The sequence below is a fragment of the Tetrahymena thermophila genome (genome assembly GCF_000189635.1).
Source record: "Tetrahymena thermophila SB210 genomic scaffold scf_8253957, whole genome shotgun sequence".
NCBI classification, from domain to species: domain Eukaryota; phylum Ciliophora; class Oligohymenophorea; order Hymenostomatida; family Tetrahymenidae; genus Tetrahymena; species Tetrahymena thermophila.
The window spans coordinates 14,342-33,760 of record NW_002475984.1 but is presented as its reverse complement, the minus strand read 5'-3'; the positions used below and the strand labels follow the sequence as shown (position 1 = coordinate 33,760).

General features: G+C 20.9%; 5 protein-coding genes across 5 annotated transcripts in view; 2 read left to right on the top strand and 3 right to left on the bottom strand. All coding sequences in view use genetic code 6, as the record gives it.

The window, feature by feature from the left end:
- The window catches only part of TTHERM_001070381 (kinase domain protein), a gene marked incomplete at both ends in the record, with an annotated part of 10,527 nt that extends 5,562 nt beyond the window's left edge, over positions 1–4,965 (top strand). Inside the window, 15 exons of the mRNA XM_012800771.1 lie at positions 216–305; positions 562–654; positions 907–996; positions 1,252–1,341; positions 1,518–1,607; positions 1,859–1,948; positions 2,200–2,289; positions 2,487–2,576; positions 2,833–2,916; positions 3,156–3,245; positions 3,504–3,593; positions 3,847–3,936; positions 4,196–4,285; positions 4,558–4,647; positions 4,872–4,965. Of these exons, the coding sequence (XP_012656225.1) occupies positions 216–305; positions 562–654; positions 907–996; positions 1,252–1,341; positions 1,518–1,607; positions 1,859–1,948; positions 2,200–2,289; positions 2,487–2,576; positions 2,833–2,916; positions 3,156–3,245; positions 3,504–3,593; positions 3,847–3,936; positions 4,196–4,285; positions 4,558–4,647; positions 4,872–4,965 (1,351 nt within the window). The remainder of the gene's footprint in view (positions 1–215; positions 306–561; positions 655–906; positions 997–1,251; positions 1,342–1,517; positions 1,608–1,858; positions 1,949–2,199; positions 2,290–2,486; positions 2,577–2,832; positions 2,917–3,155; positions 3,246–3,503; positions 3,594–3,846; positions 3,937–4,195; positions 4,286–4,557; positions 4,648–4,871) is intronic.
- Positions 4,966–5,459: 494 nt separating this feature from the next.
- TTHERM_001070370 (hypothetical protein) lies at positions 5,460–11,055 on the top strand (the record flags this gene model as incomplete). Its single annotated transcript, XM_012800770.1, has 19 exons — positions 5,460–5,498; positions 5,556–5,605; positions 6,063–6,152; positions 6,408–6,497; positions 6,706–6,795; positions 7,058–7,147; positions 7,319–7,408; positions 7,651–7,740; positions 7,994–8,083; positions 8,336–8,425; positions 8,665–8,754; positions 9,025–9,114; positions 9,365–9,454; positions 9,706–9,795; positions 9,930–10,019; positions 10,269–10,358; positions 10,610–10,699; positions 10,886–10,975; positions 11,043–11,055. 19 exons carry the CDS (start codon positions 5,460–5,462, stop codon positions 11,053–11,055), a joined length of 1,542 nt encoding a protein of 513 aa, XP_012656224.1.
- On the bottom strand, positions 10,584–13,327 carry TTHERM_01070360 (MAC/perforin domain protein). Its single transcript, XM_001026834.3, has 2 exons — positions 10,869–13,327; positions 10,584–10,782 (listed from the first exon to the last, which is right to left on the bottom strand). Exon 1 carries the CDS (start codon positions 13,299–13,301, stop codon positions 11,739–11,741), a length of 1,563 nt encoding a protein of 520 aa, XP_001026834.2. The 5' UTR covers positions 13,302–13,327; the 3' UTR covers positions 10,584–10,782; positions 10,869–11,738.
- Positions 13,328–15,037: 1,710 nt separating this feature from the next.
- Positions 15,038–15,910, bottom strand: TTHERM_01070350 (zinc knuckle protein; the record flags this gene model as incomplete). Its single annotated transcript, XM_001026833.2, has 1 exon — positions 15,038–15,910. Exon 1 carries the CDS (start codon positions 15,809–15,811, stop codon positions 15,038–15,040), a length of 774 nt encoding a protein of 257 aa, XP_001026833.2. The 5' UTR covers positions 15,812–15,910.
- Positions 15,911–16,889: 979 nt separating this feature from the next.
- Positions 16,890–19,419, bottom strand: TTHERM_001070341 (kinase domain protein; the record flags this gene model as incomplete). The annotated part of the gene is made up of 8 exons (XM_012800769.1): positions 16,890–17,048; positions 17,198–17,285; positions 17,340–17,444; positions 17,701–17,805; positions 17,873–18,097; positions 18,602–18,931; positions 19,145–19,237; positions 19,313–19,419. The coding sequence occupies 8 exons, from the start codon at positions 19,417–19,419 to the stop codon at positions 16,890–16,892; spliced, it is 1,212 nt and encodes a 403-aa protein (XP_012656223.1).

The following is a 19,419-nucleotide window of genomic DNA, read 5'->3' as shown; positions in this document are numbered from 1 at the left end:
TTTAATTATAAAAATTAATTTAAAACAATAAAGCTCTTTTATCTTTTCTTTTTATTGTGCTTACTTTTTTTTTTCTTCTTTCTTTGTTAATTTAACTCATCATTTTATATAACTTTTCTTTTATTATTAATTAATCTTATTAGTTCATATTTTTTCTTCATTTTTTCCTTCTAATTATCTGATTAATTATTAATTTTTTCTTCAATATTTAAAAGTGGCAATAAAATTGGTGATGAAGGTGTATCAGGTTTAGGTTCTGGTTTAGCAAATTGCATTAATCTCTCAAATTTGACACTTAATCTAGAGTAAAAACAGTTTATTTGTTTTGGATTGTGATATTTTTAATTATAAAAACTAATTTAAAACAAAAATGCTCTTTTTTCTTTTCTTTTTATTGTGGTTACTTTTTTTTTTTCTTTTTTCTTTATTAATTTGACTCATCATTTTATTATAAAATTTTACTTTTATTATAAATTAATCTTATTATTTGATATTTTTTATTCATTTTTTTCCTTCTAATTTTCTGATTAATTATATATTTTTTCTTCAATGTTTAAAAAGCTACAATTATTAAATTGGTGCAATGGGTGTATCAGGCTTAGGTTCTGGTTTAGCAAATTGCATTAATCTCTCAAATTTAACACTTAAACTTTGGTAAAAACAATTAATTTTTTGCATTGCTATATTTTTAATTATAAAAACTAATTTAAATGAATAAAGCTCATTTTTCTTTTTCTTTTATTGTGCTTGCTTTTTTTTTCTTCTTTCTTTGTTAATTTAATTCATCATTTTATTATCAACTTTATTTTTTATTCTTAATTAATCTTATAATTTCATATTTTTTATTCATTTATTTCCTTCTAATTTTCTGATTAATTATATATTTTTTCTTCAATGTTTAAAAAGCTACAATTAAATTGGTGCAATGGGTGTATCAGGTTTAGGTTCTGGTTTAGCAAATTGCATTAATCTCTCAAATTTGACACTTCACCTTAGGTAAAAACAGTTTACTTGTTTTGCATTGAGATATTTTTAATTATAAAAACTAAATTAAAACAAAAAAGCTCTTTTTTTCTTTTCTTTTTATTGTGCTTACTTTTTTTTCTTCTTTCTTTATTAATTTAACTCATCATTTTATTATCAACTTTTTCTTATATTATAAATTAATCTTATTATTTCATATTTTTTTTTATTCATTTTTTCCTTCTAATTATCTGATTAGTTATATATTTTTTCTTCAATATTTAAAAGTGGCAATAAAATTGGTGATGAAGGTGTATCAGGCTTAGGTTCTGGTTTAGCAAATTGCATTAATCTCTCAAATTTAACACTTTTCCTTGAGTAACAACAGTTTACTTGTTTTTTATTGAGATATTTTTAATTATAAAAACTAATTTAAAACAATAAAGCTCTATTTTCTTTTCTTTTTATTGTACTTGCTTTTTTTCTTCTTCTTTCTTTGTTAATTTAATTCATCATTTTTTTAATTAAATATTTTTTATTCAATATTTAAAAAGTGAAAATTAAATTGGTGCAATGGGTGCATCAGGCTTAGGTTCTGATTTAGTAAATTGCATTAATCTCTCAATTTTGACACTTGATATTAGGTAAAAACAGCTTATTTGTTTTGGATTATGATATTTAATTATAAAAACTAATTTAAAATAAAAAAGCTCTATTTTCATTTCTTTTTTTACTTGCTTTTTTTTTTTCTTCTTTCTTTGTTAATTTAATTCATCATTTTATTATAAACTTTTGCTTTTATTATTAATTAATTAATCTTATTATTTAATATTTTTTCTTTTTTTTTCCTTCTAATTCGTTATTTAATTATATTTTTTCTTCAATATTTAAAAAGTTTCAATTAAATTGATGATGTAGGTGTATCAGGTTTAGGTTCTGGTTTAGCAAATTGCATTAATCTCTCAAATTTGACACTTGTCCTTAGGTATAAACAGTTTACTTGTTTTGCATTGAGATATTTTGAATTTAAAAACTAATTTAAAACAAAAAACTCTTTTTTCTTTTCTTTTTATTGGGCTTACTTTTTTCTTCTTCTTTCTTTATTAATTTAACTCATCATTTTATTATCAACTTATTCTTTTATTATTAATTAATCTTATTATTTGATATTTTTTATTCATTTTTTTCCTTCTAATTATCTGATTAATTATATATTTTTTCTTCAATATTTAAAAGTGGCAATAAAATTGGTTCGATGGGTGCATCAGGCTTAGGTTCTGGTTTAGCAAATTGCATTAATCTCTCAAATTTGACACTTTACCTTAGGTAAAAACAGTTTATTTGTTTTGGATTGTGATATTTTTAATTATAAAAGCTAATTTAAAAGAATAAAGCTCTTTTTTCATTTCTTTTTATTGTGCTTTTTTTTTTCTTCTAATCTTATTATTTGATATTATTATTTCTTCATTTTTGCCTTCTAATTAACTATTTAATTATAAATTTTTTCTTTAATATTTAAAAAGTTACAATTAAATTGATGATTAAGGTGTATCAGGTTTAGGTTCGGGTTTAGTAAATTGCATTAATCTCTCAAATTTGACACTTCAAATTGGGTAAAAACAGTTTATTTGTTTTGGATTGCGATATTTTTAATTATAAACTAATTTAAAACAAAAAAGCTCTTTTTTCTTTTCTTTTTATTGTGCTTGCTTTTTTTTTCTTTTTTCTTTGTTTATTCAATTCATCGTTTTATTATCAACTTTTGCTTTTATTATTAATTAATTAATCTTATTATTTCATATTTTTTTTTCATTTTTTCCTTCTAATTTTCTGATTAAATTTACATTTTTTCTTCAATAATTTAAAAAGTAAGAATTAAATTAGTGATGTAGGTGTTTTAGGTTCTGGTTTATCAAATTACATTAATCTCTCAAATTTGACACTTCACCTTAGGTAAAAACAGTTTACTTGTTTTGCATTGAGATATTTTTAATTATAAAAACTAAATTAAAACAAAAAAGCTCTTTTTTTCTTTTCTTTTTATTGTGCTTACTTTTTTTTTCTTTCTTTATTAATTTAACTCATAATTTTATTTTCAACTTTTACTTTTATTATTATTTCATATTTTTTCTTCATTTTTTTCTTTAAAATTGACTTATAAATTATATATTTTTTCTTCAATATTTAAAAAGTGAAAATTAAATTGGTGATGAAGGTGTATCAGGTTTAGGTTCTGGTTTAGAAAATTGCATTAATCTCTCAAATTTGACACTTTTACTTGAGTAAAAACAGTTTACTTGTTTTGCATTGAGATATTTTGAATTATAAAAACTAATTTAAAACAATAAAGCTCATTTTTCTTTTCTTTAAATTGTGCTTGCTTTTTTTCTTCTTTCTTTGTTTATTTAACTCATAGTTTTATTTTTAACTTTTGCTTTTATTATTAATTAATTAATCTTATTTATTATTTCATATTATTTCTTCATTTTTTCCTTCTAATTATCTGATTAATTATTAATTTTTTCCTCAACATTTAAAAGAGGCAATAAAATTGGTGACAAAGGTGCATCAGACTTAGGTTCTGGTTTAGCAAATTGCATTAATCTCTCAAATTTGACACTTGAACTTTAGTAAAAACAGTTTACTTGTTTTGCATTGAGATATTTTTAATTATAAAAACTAATTTAAAAGAATAAAGCTCTATTTTCTTTTCTTTTTATTGTGCTTGCTTTTTTTTTTTCTTCTTTCTTTGTTAATAGATCTCATCATTTTATTATCAATTTTTTTTTTTTATTAATTAATGTTATTATTTCATATTTTTTCTTCATTTTTTCCTTCTAATTAACTATTTAATTATATATTTTTTCTTCAATATTTAAAAAGTTAAAATTAAATTGGTGACAAAGGTGCATCAGACTTAGGTTCTGGTTTAGCAAAGTGCATTAATCTCTCAAATTTAAATCTTTCCCTTACGTAAAAACAGTTTACTTGTTTTGCATTGACATATTTTTAATTATAAAAACTAATTTAAAAGAATAAAGCTCTTTTTTCTATTACTTTTTTTGTGCCTGCTTTTTTTTCTACTTTCTTTTTTGATTTAAATCATTCATAATTTTATTTTAAACTTTTGCTTTTATTATTAATGAATTAATCTTATTATTTCATATTATTTCTTTATTTTTTTTTTCTAATTTACAAATTAATTATATATTTTTTCTTCAAAATTTAAAAGTAGCAATAAAATTGGTTCGATGGGTGCATCAGGCTTAGGTTCTGGTTTAGCAAATTGTATTAATCTCTCAAATTTGAAACTTCTCCTTATGTAAAAACCAATTACTTGTTTTGCATTGAGATATTTTTAATTATAAAAACTAATTTAAAAGAATAAAGCTCTTTTTTCTATTACTTTTTATTGTGCCTGCTTTTTTTTCTTCTTTCTTTTTTAATTTAATCATTCATAATTTATTTTATTTTCAACTTTTGCTTTTATTATTAATTAATTAATTAATCTGATTTATTATTTCATATTATTTCTTTATTTTTTCCTTCTCATTAACAAATTAATTATTTATTTTTTCTTCAATATTTAAAAAGTTAAAATTAAATTGGTGACAAAGGTGCATCAGACTTAGGTTCTGGTTTAGCAAATTGCATTAATCTCTCAAAGTTGACACTTTAATTTAAGTAAAAATAGTTTTTTTGTTTTGGATTGCTATATTTTTAATTATAAAATGAAATTTATAAGAATAAATATCATTCAATTTATTTGATAGGTTTTATTTGATTTATTTTTCTTTCTTTTTTATTCCAATAATGTTTTTTAATTTATTTATTAATTTAAGAAATAATTTTTAATTTAAAAGTTTTTTTTATTTAATATTTATTAAAATATACACAAATATATATAGAAGAGGTAACTTAATGAATGAATCATAAAAATTCAAAGTAATAAGAAAGTGTCTTAAATAAAAAAGATTAGTTGTCTTTAAAAATAATTATTGATAATAAAAAAGTAGCGCAAAAAATATTGATAAATATTAAATGTTTGAATAGCTGAATATTATAAGTTTTGTTATATAATATTTATTTTGAAAAAATTCTTTTTATCTAAAATATAGAGAGATAAATTTTATTTTTTTTTTATTTATAAATCATATTTTTGTTAGTAAATTTGCATATTACCCCAAGAGAATTTAGACAAAAAATTAACAAGCCTCCCCTGTAGGAGTATTGACAATAGTTTTAGAATAATTACTAGATTTTTTTTCAAATAAGACTAACTAACCATCTCTAATTCCTACTATATTTTTAAATATATGTTTCAAATACAAATATTAAGTTTAAATAATTAATTAATTTTTTTTATGATATCTCTTTTATAAACTCAAATTTGATACTTATTAATTATATTTTTTTGTACTTTTTATCTATTAATAATTAATTAAATTCCATATAAATTGCTATTCAATATTTTTGAAAAAAATAAAATAAAATAAATGATATAATAGAGTAAATATTACTAAGAATTGGAAGAAGTAATTATTAATTTTTTTATTAATATCCTTTAAATTTATCTTTATTAATAAAAAAAGTTTTTAAACTCTTCGCTTTAGTCTCATTAGGTTCTCCATATTGATCTCACGTATATTTAATTTATAAATATTATTAATATATTTTTAAAAATTCACTTTCAATTTATTTTAAAAAAATAATTTTAAAATAGAAATTGTCATCATTATTTATTGATTTTATTAAAACAAAAATTTAAAAACTATTTTAATTTCAATTTATAAGTATTTATTGTTCATTTTTTATTATTTGATATTTTTTCTTAATTTTTTGATATTAACACTTACGCTTGATAAAAACAGTTTATTTATTTATTTTGAACTGTAATATTTTTAATTATAAAAATAAATTTAAAATATGAAAGCTCTTTCAATTTGTTTGATTTATTTTCTTTTTACTATTTATTGGGCTTGCTTGCTTTTCTTTCTTTGTTAATTTAACTAATTATAAATTAATATTATTATTTCATATTTTTTCTTCATTTTTTCCTTCTAATAAACTCATTAATTTTTTCTTCAATATTTAAAAAGTTACGGTTATATCAATCATGAATGTAGATCAAAATTAGGTTCTGCTTTATCAAATTGTATTAATCTCTCAGATTTAACACTTGATCTTCAGTAAAAATAGTTTATTTATTTTTAGATTGCAATATTTTCAATTTGTAAAAACTAATTTAAAACAATAAAGCTCTTTTTTATTTTTCTATTTATTGTGCTTTAATTTTTTTATTCTTTTTTGTTAATTTAATTCATCATTTTATTTTTAACTTTGGCTTTAATTATTAATTAATTAATCTTATTATTTCATATTATTTCTTCATTTTTCTTTCTAATTAACTAATTAATTATTTTTTTTCTTCAATATTAAAAAAGTGACATTTAAATTAATGATGAAGATGTATCAAACTTAAGTTCTGGTTTAGCAAATTGCATTAATCTCACAAATTTGTCACTTTACCTTGAGTAAAAATAACTTATTTATTTTGGATTGTGATATTTTTGATTAAAAAAACTAATTTAGAATAATAAAGCTCTTTTTTGTTTTTCATTTTATTGTGCCTGCTTTTTTATTTTCTTCATATTTTATTAATCTTAATGTTGATTATTTTTTCTTCACTTTTTCCTTTTAATTAACTAATTAAATATATATTTTTTCTTGGAAATTAAAAAGTGCCAATTAAATAACTGATAAAGGTGCTTCATTCTTAGGTTCTGCTTTAGCAAATTGTATTAATCTCTCAAATTTGAAACTAAGCCTTAGGTAAAAACAGTTTATTTGTTTTGGATTGTTATATTTTTAATTAAAAAAACTTATTTAAAACAATAAAGCTCTTTTTTCTTTTTATTATGCTTACTTTTTTGTTCTTTCTTTCTTTCTTTCTTTCTTTGTAAATTTAATCATAATTCTATTTTCAATTTTTGATATTATTATTTATTAATCTTATTATTTCATATTTTTTCTTCATTTTTTCATTCTAATTAACTAATTAATTATATATTTATTTTTCTTCAATATTCAAAAGTGGCAACTAAATTGGTGATAAAGGTGTATCAAGCTTAGGTCCTATTTTTGCAAGTTGCTTTAATCTCTCAAATTTGACACTATACCTTTAGTAAAACTAGTTTGTTAATTTTTTATTGTTATATTTTTAATTATAAAAACTAATTTTTTATCATTTTCTTTTTATTGTGCTATTTTTTTTTGTTCTTTCTTTAATAATTTAACTCGCATTTTCTGCAAAATAACTCATTAGTTATTTATTTTTTCTTCATTACTTAAAAAGTAACAGTTAAATTAGTTGTGAAGGTGCTTCAGTCTTAGGTTCTTAATTAGCAAATTGCATTAATCTCTCTAATTTGACGCTATATTTTAGGTAAAAATAGTTTATTTATTTTGGATAGTGATATTTTTAACTAAAAAAATTAATTTAAAACAATAAATATCTTTTATCATTTTCTTTTTATGGTGTTTGCTTTTTCTGTTCTTTCTTTGCTAATTTAATTATCATTTTATTTTTAAATTTTTACTTTTGTTTTTAATTAATCCTATTATTTCTTCATTATTTCCTTCTAATAAACTAATTAAATAAATATTTTTTCTTCAATATTTAAAAAGTGACAATTAATTTGGTGATGAAGGTGCATCAGGCTTAGGTTCTGCTTTAGCAAATTGCATTAATCTCTCAGATTTGAAACTTGATCTCGTGTAAAAACAGTTTATGTGTTTTGGATTATCATATTTTTAATTATAAAAACTAATTTAAAGCAATTAAGCTCTTTTTTTCTTTTTCTTTTTATTGATTTTGCTTGCTTTTTTTTCTTTTTTCTTTGGTAATTTAACTCACCATTTTATTTTTTGCTTTGATTTTATTATTAATTAATCTTATTATTTCATATTTTATGTAATTTTTAGCATGCAATTAGCTTAGTAATTATTTTTCTTTTCTTGATTTAAAAAGTGGTAATAAAATTGGTACAATTGGTGCATCAGCTTTATGTTTTGCTTTAGCAAATTGCGTTAATCTCTCGAATTTGACACTTAGCCTTAGGTAAAAATAGTTTAGTTGTTTTAGATAGTGATATTTTTAATTAAAAAAACTTATTTAAAACAATAATGGTCTTTTTTCTTTTTATTTTTATTGTGTTTGCTTGGTTTTTTTCTTTTTTCTTTATTAATTTTACTCATCATTTTATTTTAAATTTGGTTTTTATGATTTATTCTATTTATTTCATATTTTTTCTTCATTTTTTCCTTCTAATAAACTAATTAAATATATATTTTTTCTTCAATATTCAAAAAGTGACAATTAAATTGGTGATAAAGGTGCATAAAACTTAGGTTTTGCTTTAGCAAAAAGCATTAATTTACTAAATTTGGCGCTTGATCTTCGGTAAAAAAATTTTATTTGTTTGAATTGTATTATTTTTATTAAAAAACTAACTAAAAAATATTTATTTTTTTTTCTTATTATTTTTATTGTTCTTGCTTTATTTTGTTGTTTCTTTGTTAGTTTAACTAATTATTTTATTTTCAATTTTAGCTACTATTATTAAATAATCTTATTATTTCATTTTTCTTCATTATATCCTTCTAATTAACTATATATATTTTTCTTCAATATTTAAAAAGTGGTAATTAAATTGGTGATGAAAGTATATCAAGCTTAGGTTCTGCTTTAACAAATTGCATTAATATCTCAGATTTGGCACTATACCTTGAGTAAATTTTGTTTATTTATTAATATTTGTGGATTATGATATTATTAATTGTAAAAACTAATTTAAAACAAAAAAGCTCATATTTCTTTTTCTTTTTATTGTGATTGCTTTTTTTTGTTCTTTCTTTGTTATATAATTTAACTCATAATTTTATTTTAAACTTTTGATTTTATTTAATTAATTAGTTAATCTTATTACTTCATATGATTTCTTCATTTTTTCCTTTTAATAAACTAATTAATTATATATTTTTTCTTTAATATTCAAAAAGTAACAATTCAATTGGTGATGTAGGTGTAACAGGCTTAGGTTCTACTTTAGCAAATTGTATTAATCTCTCTAATTTGGTACTAACCCTTAGGTAAAAAAGTTTACTTTTTTTAAATTATGATTTTCTATTTAAAAAAATTATCGAAAACAATAAATCTCTTTTTTCTTTTATTTTTATTGTGAAGCTTTTTTTTGTTCTTTCTTTCTTTGCTAATTTAGCATATAATTTTATTTTGAACTTTTACCTTTATTATTAATTAATCTTATTATTTTATTTTATTTCCCACTTTTTCCATCTAATTAGCTAAGTAATTACAAATTTTTTTTCAATATTCAAAAAGTGATAATAAAATTGGCGCAATTGGTGCATCAGGCTTAGGTTCTGGTTTAGCAAATTTTATTAATCTCTAAAATTTGACACTATACCTTTAGTAAAATCAGTTTATTAGTTTTGGGTTGTGATACTTTTAATTATAAAAACTTATTTAAAAAAACAAAGCTCTTTTTTTTTATTGCTCTTGCTTATTTTTCTTCTTTCTTTCTTTGTTAATATAATTATAATTTCATTTTTAAATTTCGCTTTTATTATTAATTAATTAATCTTATTATTTCATATTTTTTCTTCATTTATTCCTTCTAATTAACTTTTTAATTAGAAATTTTTTCTTCAATATACAAAAAGTTACAACTAAATTGGAGATAAAGGTGCTTCGGATTTAGGTTCTGCTTTAGCAAATTGCCTTAATCTCTTAACTTTGACATTATACCTTTAGTAAAAAGAGTTTATTAGTTTTGGATTTTATTTACAACTTTTGCTTTTATTATTTATTAATTTTATTATTTTGTATTTTTTCTTCACTTTTTCCTTCTAATTAATTATTTATTTTTTGTTCAAAATTCAAAAAGTGGCAATAAAATTGGTGTAAAAGGTGTATATGGCTTAGGTTCTAATCTAGCAAAGTGCGTTAAACTCTCAAATTTGACACTTAGCCTTAGGTAAAAACAGTTTATTTGTTTCGGATTGATATATTTTTAATCGTAAAAACTAATTTTAAGCAATAAAGCTCTTTTTTTCTTTTTCTATTTATTGATTTTTCTTCTTCTTCTTTCTTTGTTAATTTAACTCATCATTATATTTTCAGCTTTGATTTTATTATTAATTAATCTTATTATTTCATATTTTTCTTAATTTTTTTCTTCTAATTAACTAATTAATTTTTTATTTTTTCTTCATTATTCGAAAAGTGACAATTAAATTGGTAGTGATGGTGCATCAGTCTTAGGTTCTACTTTAGCAAATTCCATTAATGTCTCTAATTTGACACTTGAACTTTAGTAAAAACAGTTTATTATTTTTGGATAGTGATTTTTTAATTATAAAAACTAATTTAAAACAATAAAACTCTTTTATCTTTTTCTCTTTTATTGAGCCTAATTTTTTTTATTTTTTTTCTTTATTAATCTAACTCATCATTATATTTTAAAATTTTGCTTTTATTTTTAATTAATAATATTTTTTTTCTCTCTTCATTTTATCCTTCTAATTAAATAATTAATTAAATATTTTTTCTTCAATATTTAAAAAGTGCAAATTAAATTGGTGATCAGGGTGCATTAGGCCTATGTTCTGCTTTAGCAAATAACAATAATTTCTCAAATTTGACACTTAACCTTAGGTAGTTCTAAAAACTAATTAAAAAACAATAAAGTTCATTTTACTTTTTCTAGCTTTTTCTTCTTTTATGTTAATCTCTTCATTCTATTTTTTATTATTATTAATTAATTTTATTTAAAATTATTTCTACATTTTTTCCTTCTAATTAACTAATTAATTAAATATTTTACTTCAATATTTAAAAAAGTGACAATTAAATTAATGATGAAGGTGCATCAGGCTTAGGTTCTGCTTTAGCAAATTGTGTTAATCTCTCAAATTTGAAATTCGATCTTCGGTAAAAACATTTTACTTGTTTTGGATTGTGATATTATTAACAAAAAAATGAATATAAAACAAAAAAGCTCTTTGAATTGATTTGATAAATTTGATTTGATTTGTTTTTTATTATGTTTTTTATCCCACTAATATTATTTTATTTATTAATTAATTAAAGAAACAATTTTTAATTTAAGAGTTTATTTTATTTAAAATTATTTTTAAATTTACTCAAATTTATAATAATAGTTTTAATCAAATCAACGAATCATAAAAATTCAAAGTAATAAGAAAGTGTCTTAAATCAAAAAGATTAGTTGTTTTTGAAAATAAATTCTGATGATAAGGAAGTGGCGAAAAAAGGATGAGTAGATATTAAATGCTTGAATAATTAAATATTTTATGTTTTATTATCTAATATGTTGAAAAAATTTTTTAAATCTAATATAACGAAACATAGATAGATTATGTTTATTGTTTTTATATTTATAAATATCATATTTTTGTAAGTTAATAAATAGATTATAAATGATAAAAAACAATTAAATTTTTTTAATTTTTTGTATTATATTGTATCATATTAAATAATATAAATGGATCTTTTTATATTATAGTTAGATTTTAATCTTATTGCTGAGATATGGATCTTAACATAGTCGGGTAGGACTTGACAACTTTTTGAAACATACTATATATATAAATGACCAATTGTATTTGTTATTTTATATAGATATATAGATTTTTTATTTATCTATTAATTTTATTATTTTATATATTATATTTCAGAAGGAAGGGCAACTGCATTAGAAAACTACTCCTGATGGAGTATTATAGACATCAGGATGACAATCAGTACAAAGCATTTTGATATATGTTTCGTTTGGAGGAGTTTAGTTAAAATCACTGTACATAGCATCTCTATAACGCTAAGCAACAGAACATCCTCTATCAACAAAAGCTCCATCGGCCTCCCTTAAACCTCCTGGATATTCTGCTACAGGGTTATGCATAATAGCTCTATAATTTCCTTCTTAATCTCTTTCATATCTTACTTCATACATAAAATCATCATATGATTATTAAGGACCAGAAGTGCAATCTAACCAATTTTCATCAGTCCTGTTCAGACAGCGTTCAGCAGCTTTAAGCTCGAATTATCTTCTTATATTAAAGCTTGGAGAAAGATGATGGCATTAACCATTTCCTTAAATTGCCCAGGCTATTCTTGGTCCAACCCTCTCAAGTCTTCTTTATTCTCTGATTTGAGCTTAGTAGCTTTCTTATCTTTATCTCATTGAATCTATTCTTCTTGCAATAGCTTGTGATAAATTTGCTCTTACTTAAGGATTTGCAGCCATATACTCCCAAGATAAGAATCTATTAATCTTCAACAAAGCAGGATTTTTACTAATTGTCTACTCCCAATTTGCGCCATCCTCAGGATTTCCTCCAAACTTATGATCCAAAGTGACTTATCTTCTTGCTGTGAAGAATCCTTCAGCTTAATTTCCATGCAGTTCATGACGCAAAGCTTAAATTACTTGCTCAGTTGAAATACCTCCTGAAAATTAAGGAGTAAAAAATACACAGTCTTTAAAGATAGTTTGTTTTTCAATCATACCACCAATTAAAGTATCCACTGCAATGTGAGTACCCCAAGCATTTAAAAATTCGTTATAGATTTCTTCTTAATAATCTTCAGGCAATGAGTCAATGGCTCTCTAAGCGAATCTATTTAGCTTTAAATTATCAGTCTTGAATGCCATTCTGATTACATTTTTTGGTTATTAAGCAATAGAAGTATATTAATTACCTCTGAAAAATTTGTTGAAAACATCAATTAAGTCTTTCGATGAGCTATACTCTCCTCCAAGCCACTATCCATTCTTTGTAGCATCAAGCCAAATATTTGTGAGTTCGAATTCATTTTTGTAAATTCTTATGTCATCATCAGAATCTGCTTATAATATATTTGTTTCATCAGCGATAATAAATTAACTATTAGTAAGAGGGTCAGTGTAAATTTATTCTTAACTTGGTTCTTAAGGATATGAAAGCTAGATAGCAGGTAGCTTAAGTTCACCTGTAGATATATCAAACGAAGCTCCAATTCCTGATGGCATTTTTGTGATACCTTGTTGTTGTAGTTATCTTTTGTGAGCAGCAGTTGTTTCTTGAGGACAATAAATACCATAATAACCTGGGAAAGGACACAGCTCTTCCATAGCCTCCTCAATATTACTAGAAGACAGCAACTTATACATAGTTTTCTTACTATGTAGCGTTTGTGAATTAACTAATATCAACAGTATTGATATACATATCAGTATTTTTTTTAATACCATTTTAAACTTTTTTTTTGATGTTTATTTCTAGTTTTTTTTGTTTATAATCAAAAGAAATAAACCAATTTAAAAAATAAAATATGTAGAAAAGATTTTTTAATAGAAATTTAAGTTTTCTGATAGTTAAAAAATCATCAAAAATATTAAATCTAATGAGGTTAGGGTTATTAATTTTATAATTAAAATAATATATAAAATATAGAACAAAAAGAGATTTCACTGATGAATTTTGTCAACAGATTTGAATTGAAAAATTTATGAAAGAATAATAATATAAGTATCGACAAAAAAATTAATTAATTTTTCATTTAAATAGCTAAAATTAGGAGTGTAATCGCAAGAAAGGTAAAATTTTACTATTTAATATCCAATAAATACATGTAAACTTTATTTTTCTATATTTCAAAGTTTAAAAATTCTTTTTAGTTATTTTCTTAAAGTTGTTTTACAAAAGCAAATAAATTAAATTTTTTATTGAAAATTGCATTCTAAAAAATGATCACAATTTTCCCCTAAAATTATAATTCTAAATTTAATATAAATAATAGAAGAAAAAACAGAAAATATTTGCTAAGAAATCAAGCAAAAATATACAAAATAAAATGATAAAAAATTAAAAAATAATAATAGTTCCAATATACCTGAATTTTCAATGAATTTAAAGATCAAAATATCATCAATTAATAGATTAATTATTACACTTTAATAAAATTTTATAAAGCACAAAAATTTTATCTCTTTTATTTATGAATTATGAATATTAAAATTTAAATTTTCAAAGTAGTATAACAAAATTTAATATATTAATTTCATACTTTAACACCATATAAAATTAGTATAGTTATTAGAGCTATTTTAAAAACAATTCTAACATTAAAAACAAAAAATATACCTAATATTGTGATAGTAAATAAATAAATGATTAATTAAGTGTAAAGATAAATTATAACAATCTTAGATAAAATAAGGGTATGCTAAGTAATTAGAAAATAGAAAAAGTCAAAATAGTTTGTTTTAAGATTAATTTTACTTTACCTTAACTTACTTCAAATGAAAAGTAATACTTCTTAGTTATTTTTAATTTATAAAGATTCCAAATTAATAACATAATAAGTACAATTAATTTATATATTAATGGAAAAGAAAAATGATTTTTTAAAAATAAAAAAATTGTACAAAGACATTATTTAAAGTATTATTTATAAATCTATTAGATCTGTAAAGGATAGAATGAGCTCTTACATTTATTTAAGAATTAAAATTTTAAATATAGCTTAAAATGTTAAGAAGAAAATAATTTGATTTATTAAAAATAATTTCAAATTTTTTCTTCATTTTCCCTTCTAATTAACAAATTAACAAGGCTTTCTTCTTTATTTCAAAACTGAAAAGTAAATAAGCTCAAAAGGTAGGTATATTTTGCTGAAGTTCTATTTACAAAGTATATAATCTCTCTTTTGCATTTTTATGTATATTATCCTATTTTTCTTCTGAATTTAAATTATTATTTAAGGTAACTCTTACAGAATTTGAATTCGTAATTAGTATAAATTCATAGAAAATGTATGGGTTTTGTAGAGATTAAAAATTTTCTAAAAATTTCAGAAAAATGGGGAAAAGTATGAAGAAATATACAATCATAAAATTTAATATATATTTGAGAATTTTATTTCATAATTTTTATATTTTTTGTTTAATAAATAAATAAACCATAGAATTTTTTTATAAACTCTAAATCAATCCTTAACACTATTCAAGATTTATTTTGCGAAATCTAAAGCATCAAAGAGAAATGGAATTGAATCTGGTTTTTTGTCATTTTCACTGATATTTTTTTATCCTGAAAAACTTTCTACTGAACTTTCTTAAGTTTGTTAAGCTAATTTTTCTAACTTTTCATTAGCTTTTTATTCATTTTTTTAAAATTTCTTAGTTTTTTTAGATTCACTTTCATTTTATTCATTAGCTTCTACTTTAGTGTTTTTTTAATTTTCTTCATTTGTAATATTTTTAAAATCTTTGTTGTCATTTGTTTGAAGTGATTCTTTTTAAATTTCTGCTTTACAATCTTTTTAAGTATTGCTAAATACTTCATCTAATTATTTCATAACTTCTAATCTCTCTTATTTTTCTTAGTCTGATAAAGAGTTGAAGATTTATTACAAAGATGCATCTTTAAATATTATTTAGTTTTAAATAGAAGTAGAAGTATTGCTAGTAGAGCTTTAACATTATTGAGGTTATGAAATTTAAGTAGGTCTTATGAAATTGCTAGCTATTGATTACGATTATCTTAGTAAAGGACATTTAGGTCTTATATGCCCTAATTAATTACAATTATAACATCTGATTCTATTATTACTATTATTTTAATAACAATCACTTGCGTAATGCCCTTTTTTATAACATTTAAAGCAAGTTACTGAACTATAGTAATAGTTATCATAACTATAGTCATCAGAATCATCCCAATCATTTAAGTAATCATCTTCGTCACTAGAATAGCTCATTTAAGTTTATATATTTTTATATTATAAAAGGTCTCTTATTTATGAGAAAACTAGTTCTAATCTGTGAATTTTTTTATTAAAAATGTTTTGATAATTTAATAATTACTTATTTATTGTTATTATTATTTATTTATATTTTTTTTATAGATAATAAATAATTGATACAAATAAAATTGATATAAAGATTTCTTTTATTACCCCACTTTTTTGAGATATTTTTATTTTATTGACGAAGAAATCTCGTCATAAAACTTGAGATATTTTTATTTTTTTAAGTACTATTCTTTTTGAGATATTATTCTTTTATTGGTATATCTCTTATTTAGAGATATTTTTATTTTATTTTCATTTTCAAATTGATTAGTAATTAAAATAAATATAAAGTATTCAATGAATACAAAAGTACTTTTTTAACTAGCTTAATGTTGAATAAATATATTATTATTAATCAAAAAATAAATTGCTCAAAAATATTAAAGTAAAAAAGTATTTGTGTTATATTTAATTAATATATAAATATAAGTTAAATTTAAAGTAGAATAAGAACATTTGATTGATTAAATTTTAAAAGTAAATATTAATAATTATTTTGGCGAAGTTTTATAATCATAATTTAAAAAGATACATAAGATATATGGAGATTTATAAAAATTTTAAGTATAATTTTACAAGTAATTAATAATAGTAATAGTAATATATATTTTATATCTTTTTTAAAGGAATTCAAATTACTTTTGTTTGAAAAATACATCAAAAAAACTGATATATTATCTATCATCATATATAGAATAGATTTTGTTTATTCATCATTCATTATTTGTTTATTTGCTTATTCTTGTGGCTTGTATGTTTGTTTGTTTGTGTGTTTGTGCGAGAATTTTTATTATTATTTATTTATTTATTGATAAATATTTGAGTTTAAATATTTTCTATTGTAGTATGTGAGAGTATTTTTTATTTTATTATAAAAAATGTAAGATTAAAAAGAGATTTTAGTATCAATATTTTTGATTAATAAGCTATTCATTTTTTTATAAACAAATGCTTGTTGGTTGATTTATTCATTCATTGGTTAATTTCATTATTTTTTATCATGTAAGCAAACACGAAGTGCATCCCAGAGGATTTCGCGTCTAAAGTAATCTCCTTATTCAGACTTAAGTAGTGAGTAAGACATTAAGTATTATTTCTTTCTGTAGTTAATTAAATCATATAGTCTTTTGACTTCATTTTATTCCTATAATAAAATATATTCAGATTAATTCTACCAAAAAACAAAAATTTTAGATATCATAATTAAATTCGATAAAACAAGAGTAAAAATAAATGAAAATCAAAATTCTTCTTATTTAATTTAAATGACAAAAATTTAAATAAACAAATTACTTCAGTAGTATCTATGTGACATTGTTCTAGTAAAGGAAGTTAGACCAAAGCCTCTTTTATATATTTATAATTATGCAAGTGTGTCCACCTATTTATTTATTACTAAAATTAATAACTTATTAATAAATTTTTTTAAATTTACAAGTCGAAATTGAGGTAAATATGCTTGAGATTTTGTAAGTTCACTAAATATTATTTAAGATCTTGTAAACTAGTTTCGCTAATATTGTTGTTCAAATATCCCCACCTATTTTACAAATAATTTAAATTACATAAACAATTTCTAAGTAAATTCAAATTTTAAATGATAAAAATGTTAGCAAATTTAATTAATTAATTAATTAATTAATAGATTTTCTTTGTATATTTAACCATTAATTAGATTATTATTTCTTTCTTTACTTATTAATTATCAACCTTGCTTGATTTTCATAATAATATTTATTGGATTTTCGATTAATTTAAATGACATTTATTATTTAAATGAAAATGCATTAAATTACTTTGTAAGATTGATTTTAAGGTCTACTAAATTAACTAGAGTTCCAACACTTTTAAAGATTTAAATAACACTTTGATTAGTTATTTTGTAGTTTTCATATCCCCAACTATTTATTTATTATGAATAAAAAGGAAATGTTTAAAAAACAAAGCATAAGAAAATTAATGTTTTACCTTCTTAGATTAATATCGAGACTTCTTAGCTGAGTGAGGGATTAAATCATATCACAAAAACATGAAATTGTTGCATCAGTGTATATTTTTAAATTTCCGTATTTTTCGCATCCCCATCTACCAAAATCTAATTTGAGTGACTTCAAAGTAGGTGATAATATAGTAATAGCATTACAAAGAACAATAAGGCATTCAGTCTTTATGTTAGAATTATAATAGCCCCATCTATTTAATTTAAATTAAATTAGTTATATTATTTGCTTTAATCGTTAACCAATCAATATTTATTTTCGAAAGTAATAAAAATAAGCAAAAAGAATATTTGGTTATTGGAATATAGAGTTTTTTTAAAAAATAATATACAATTTGTATTGTTTTTTGTGTGTAAAATACTTGGAATATCACAAAATACAAATGAAATAATGAATAAATCAATAAATGATCAAATTATTTGTTTAATTTTTCTTATTGATGGATTAATAATTTTTCGATTTGTATTTTTTTAAATTCTAATAGATTAATGAAAGTAGTTTTTTAGGTATTTTCTCTCTATTTATAAAGTTCTATTTATAATTTTATTGATTTTTAAAATTTTGTTGATTTGTATGCAAAGAATTTTACTTGCTAACTAATTATTTAATTTATTTATTTATTTACTAACTAACTAACAACTTTCAAATAAGTAGCAAACAAGAAATCAAGCAATAACAAAAGAAATTAATTTTTTACTGGAAAAAGTTTAGCGAAAGTGATTCCAGCTATTTTAAGCTGGATAGCATCATGCAAATTGAATAAATGGGTTCCATGTCTATTTCTTGATTGGATTCAGACTAAGAAGGGAAGGAAAGCTTTAATTCTTTGATGTTTTTGTATTTTTTCTCAATAACTGAAGTCAATGTAGAAATAGAGCGAGCTTTAAATGAATCTTTGAAGAGGGTATTTGTTGATTTGTTTTTTACATTCAGTGGTGCTTCAAATTTAAATGCAGTAGCCTTGTTATCTGTATTAATTTTTGCTATGAAATCATCGAATTACTTTTATGTGAGCTCTTTTTCAACCCTATTTATTAAAATTTTATATTTTTAAGTAAATTTTTTGTTATTTAAAGCACATCAAGCGTTATTGAATAATTTCTGTTCTACAAATTTTCAAGTGATTGATTTTTTGATTAATCTAATAAATAGGTAAGTAGTAATAGAACTATTTATTCAATAAGCATGTGCAAATAATTCAAAAAGCAAGGCAATAGTTGCAAAGCAAAAATAATTCTACTTGAAAACAACTGCATTCTGCTTTTAGTTTAAGTAAGTTTCTTCTTTATCGCTAGCAGAGCTCTTTCTACTTTCTTGCCTTTGCAATGAATATCTATAAATAAAATAATGAATATTTAGCAACATCCTAGCAAAGAAAAGCATGATTGCAAATTATTGTTTTATTTACGTCTTAATGTCTTTATTTACGCGAATATTTTCATTTGCGACATCATCCGAGTCAGAGATAGATCTGCTTATGTTTTCTGTATTCTTTGAATTGACTATATTTCCCAT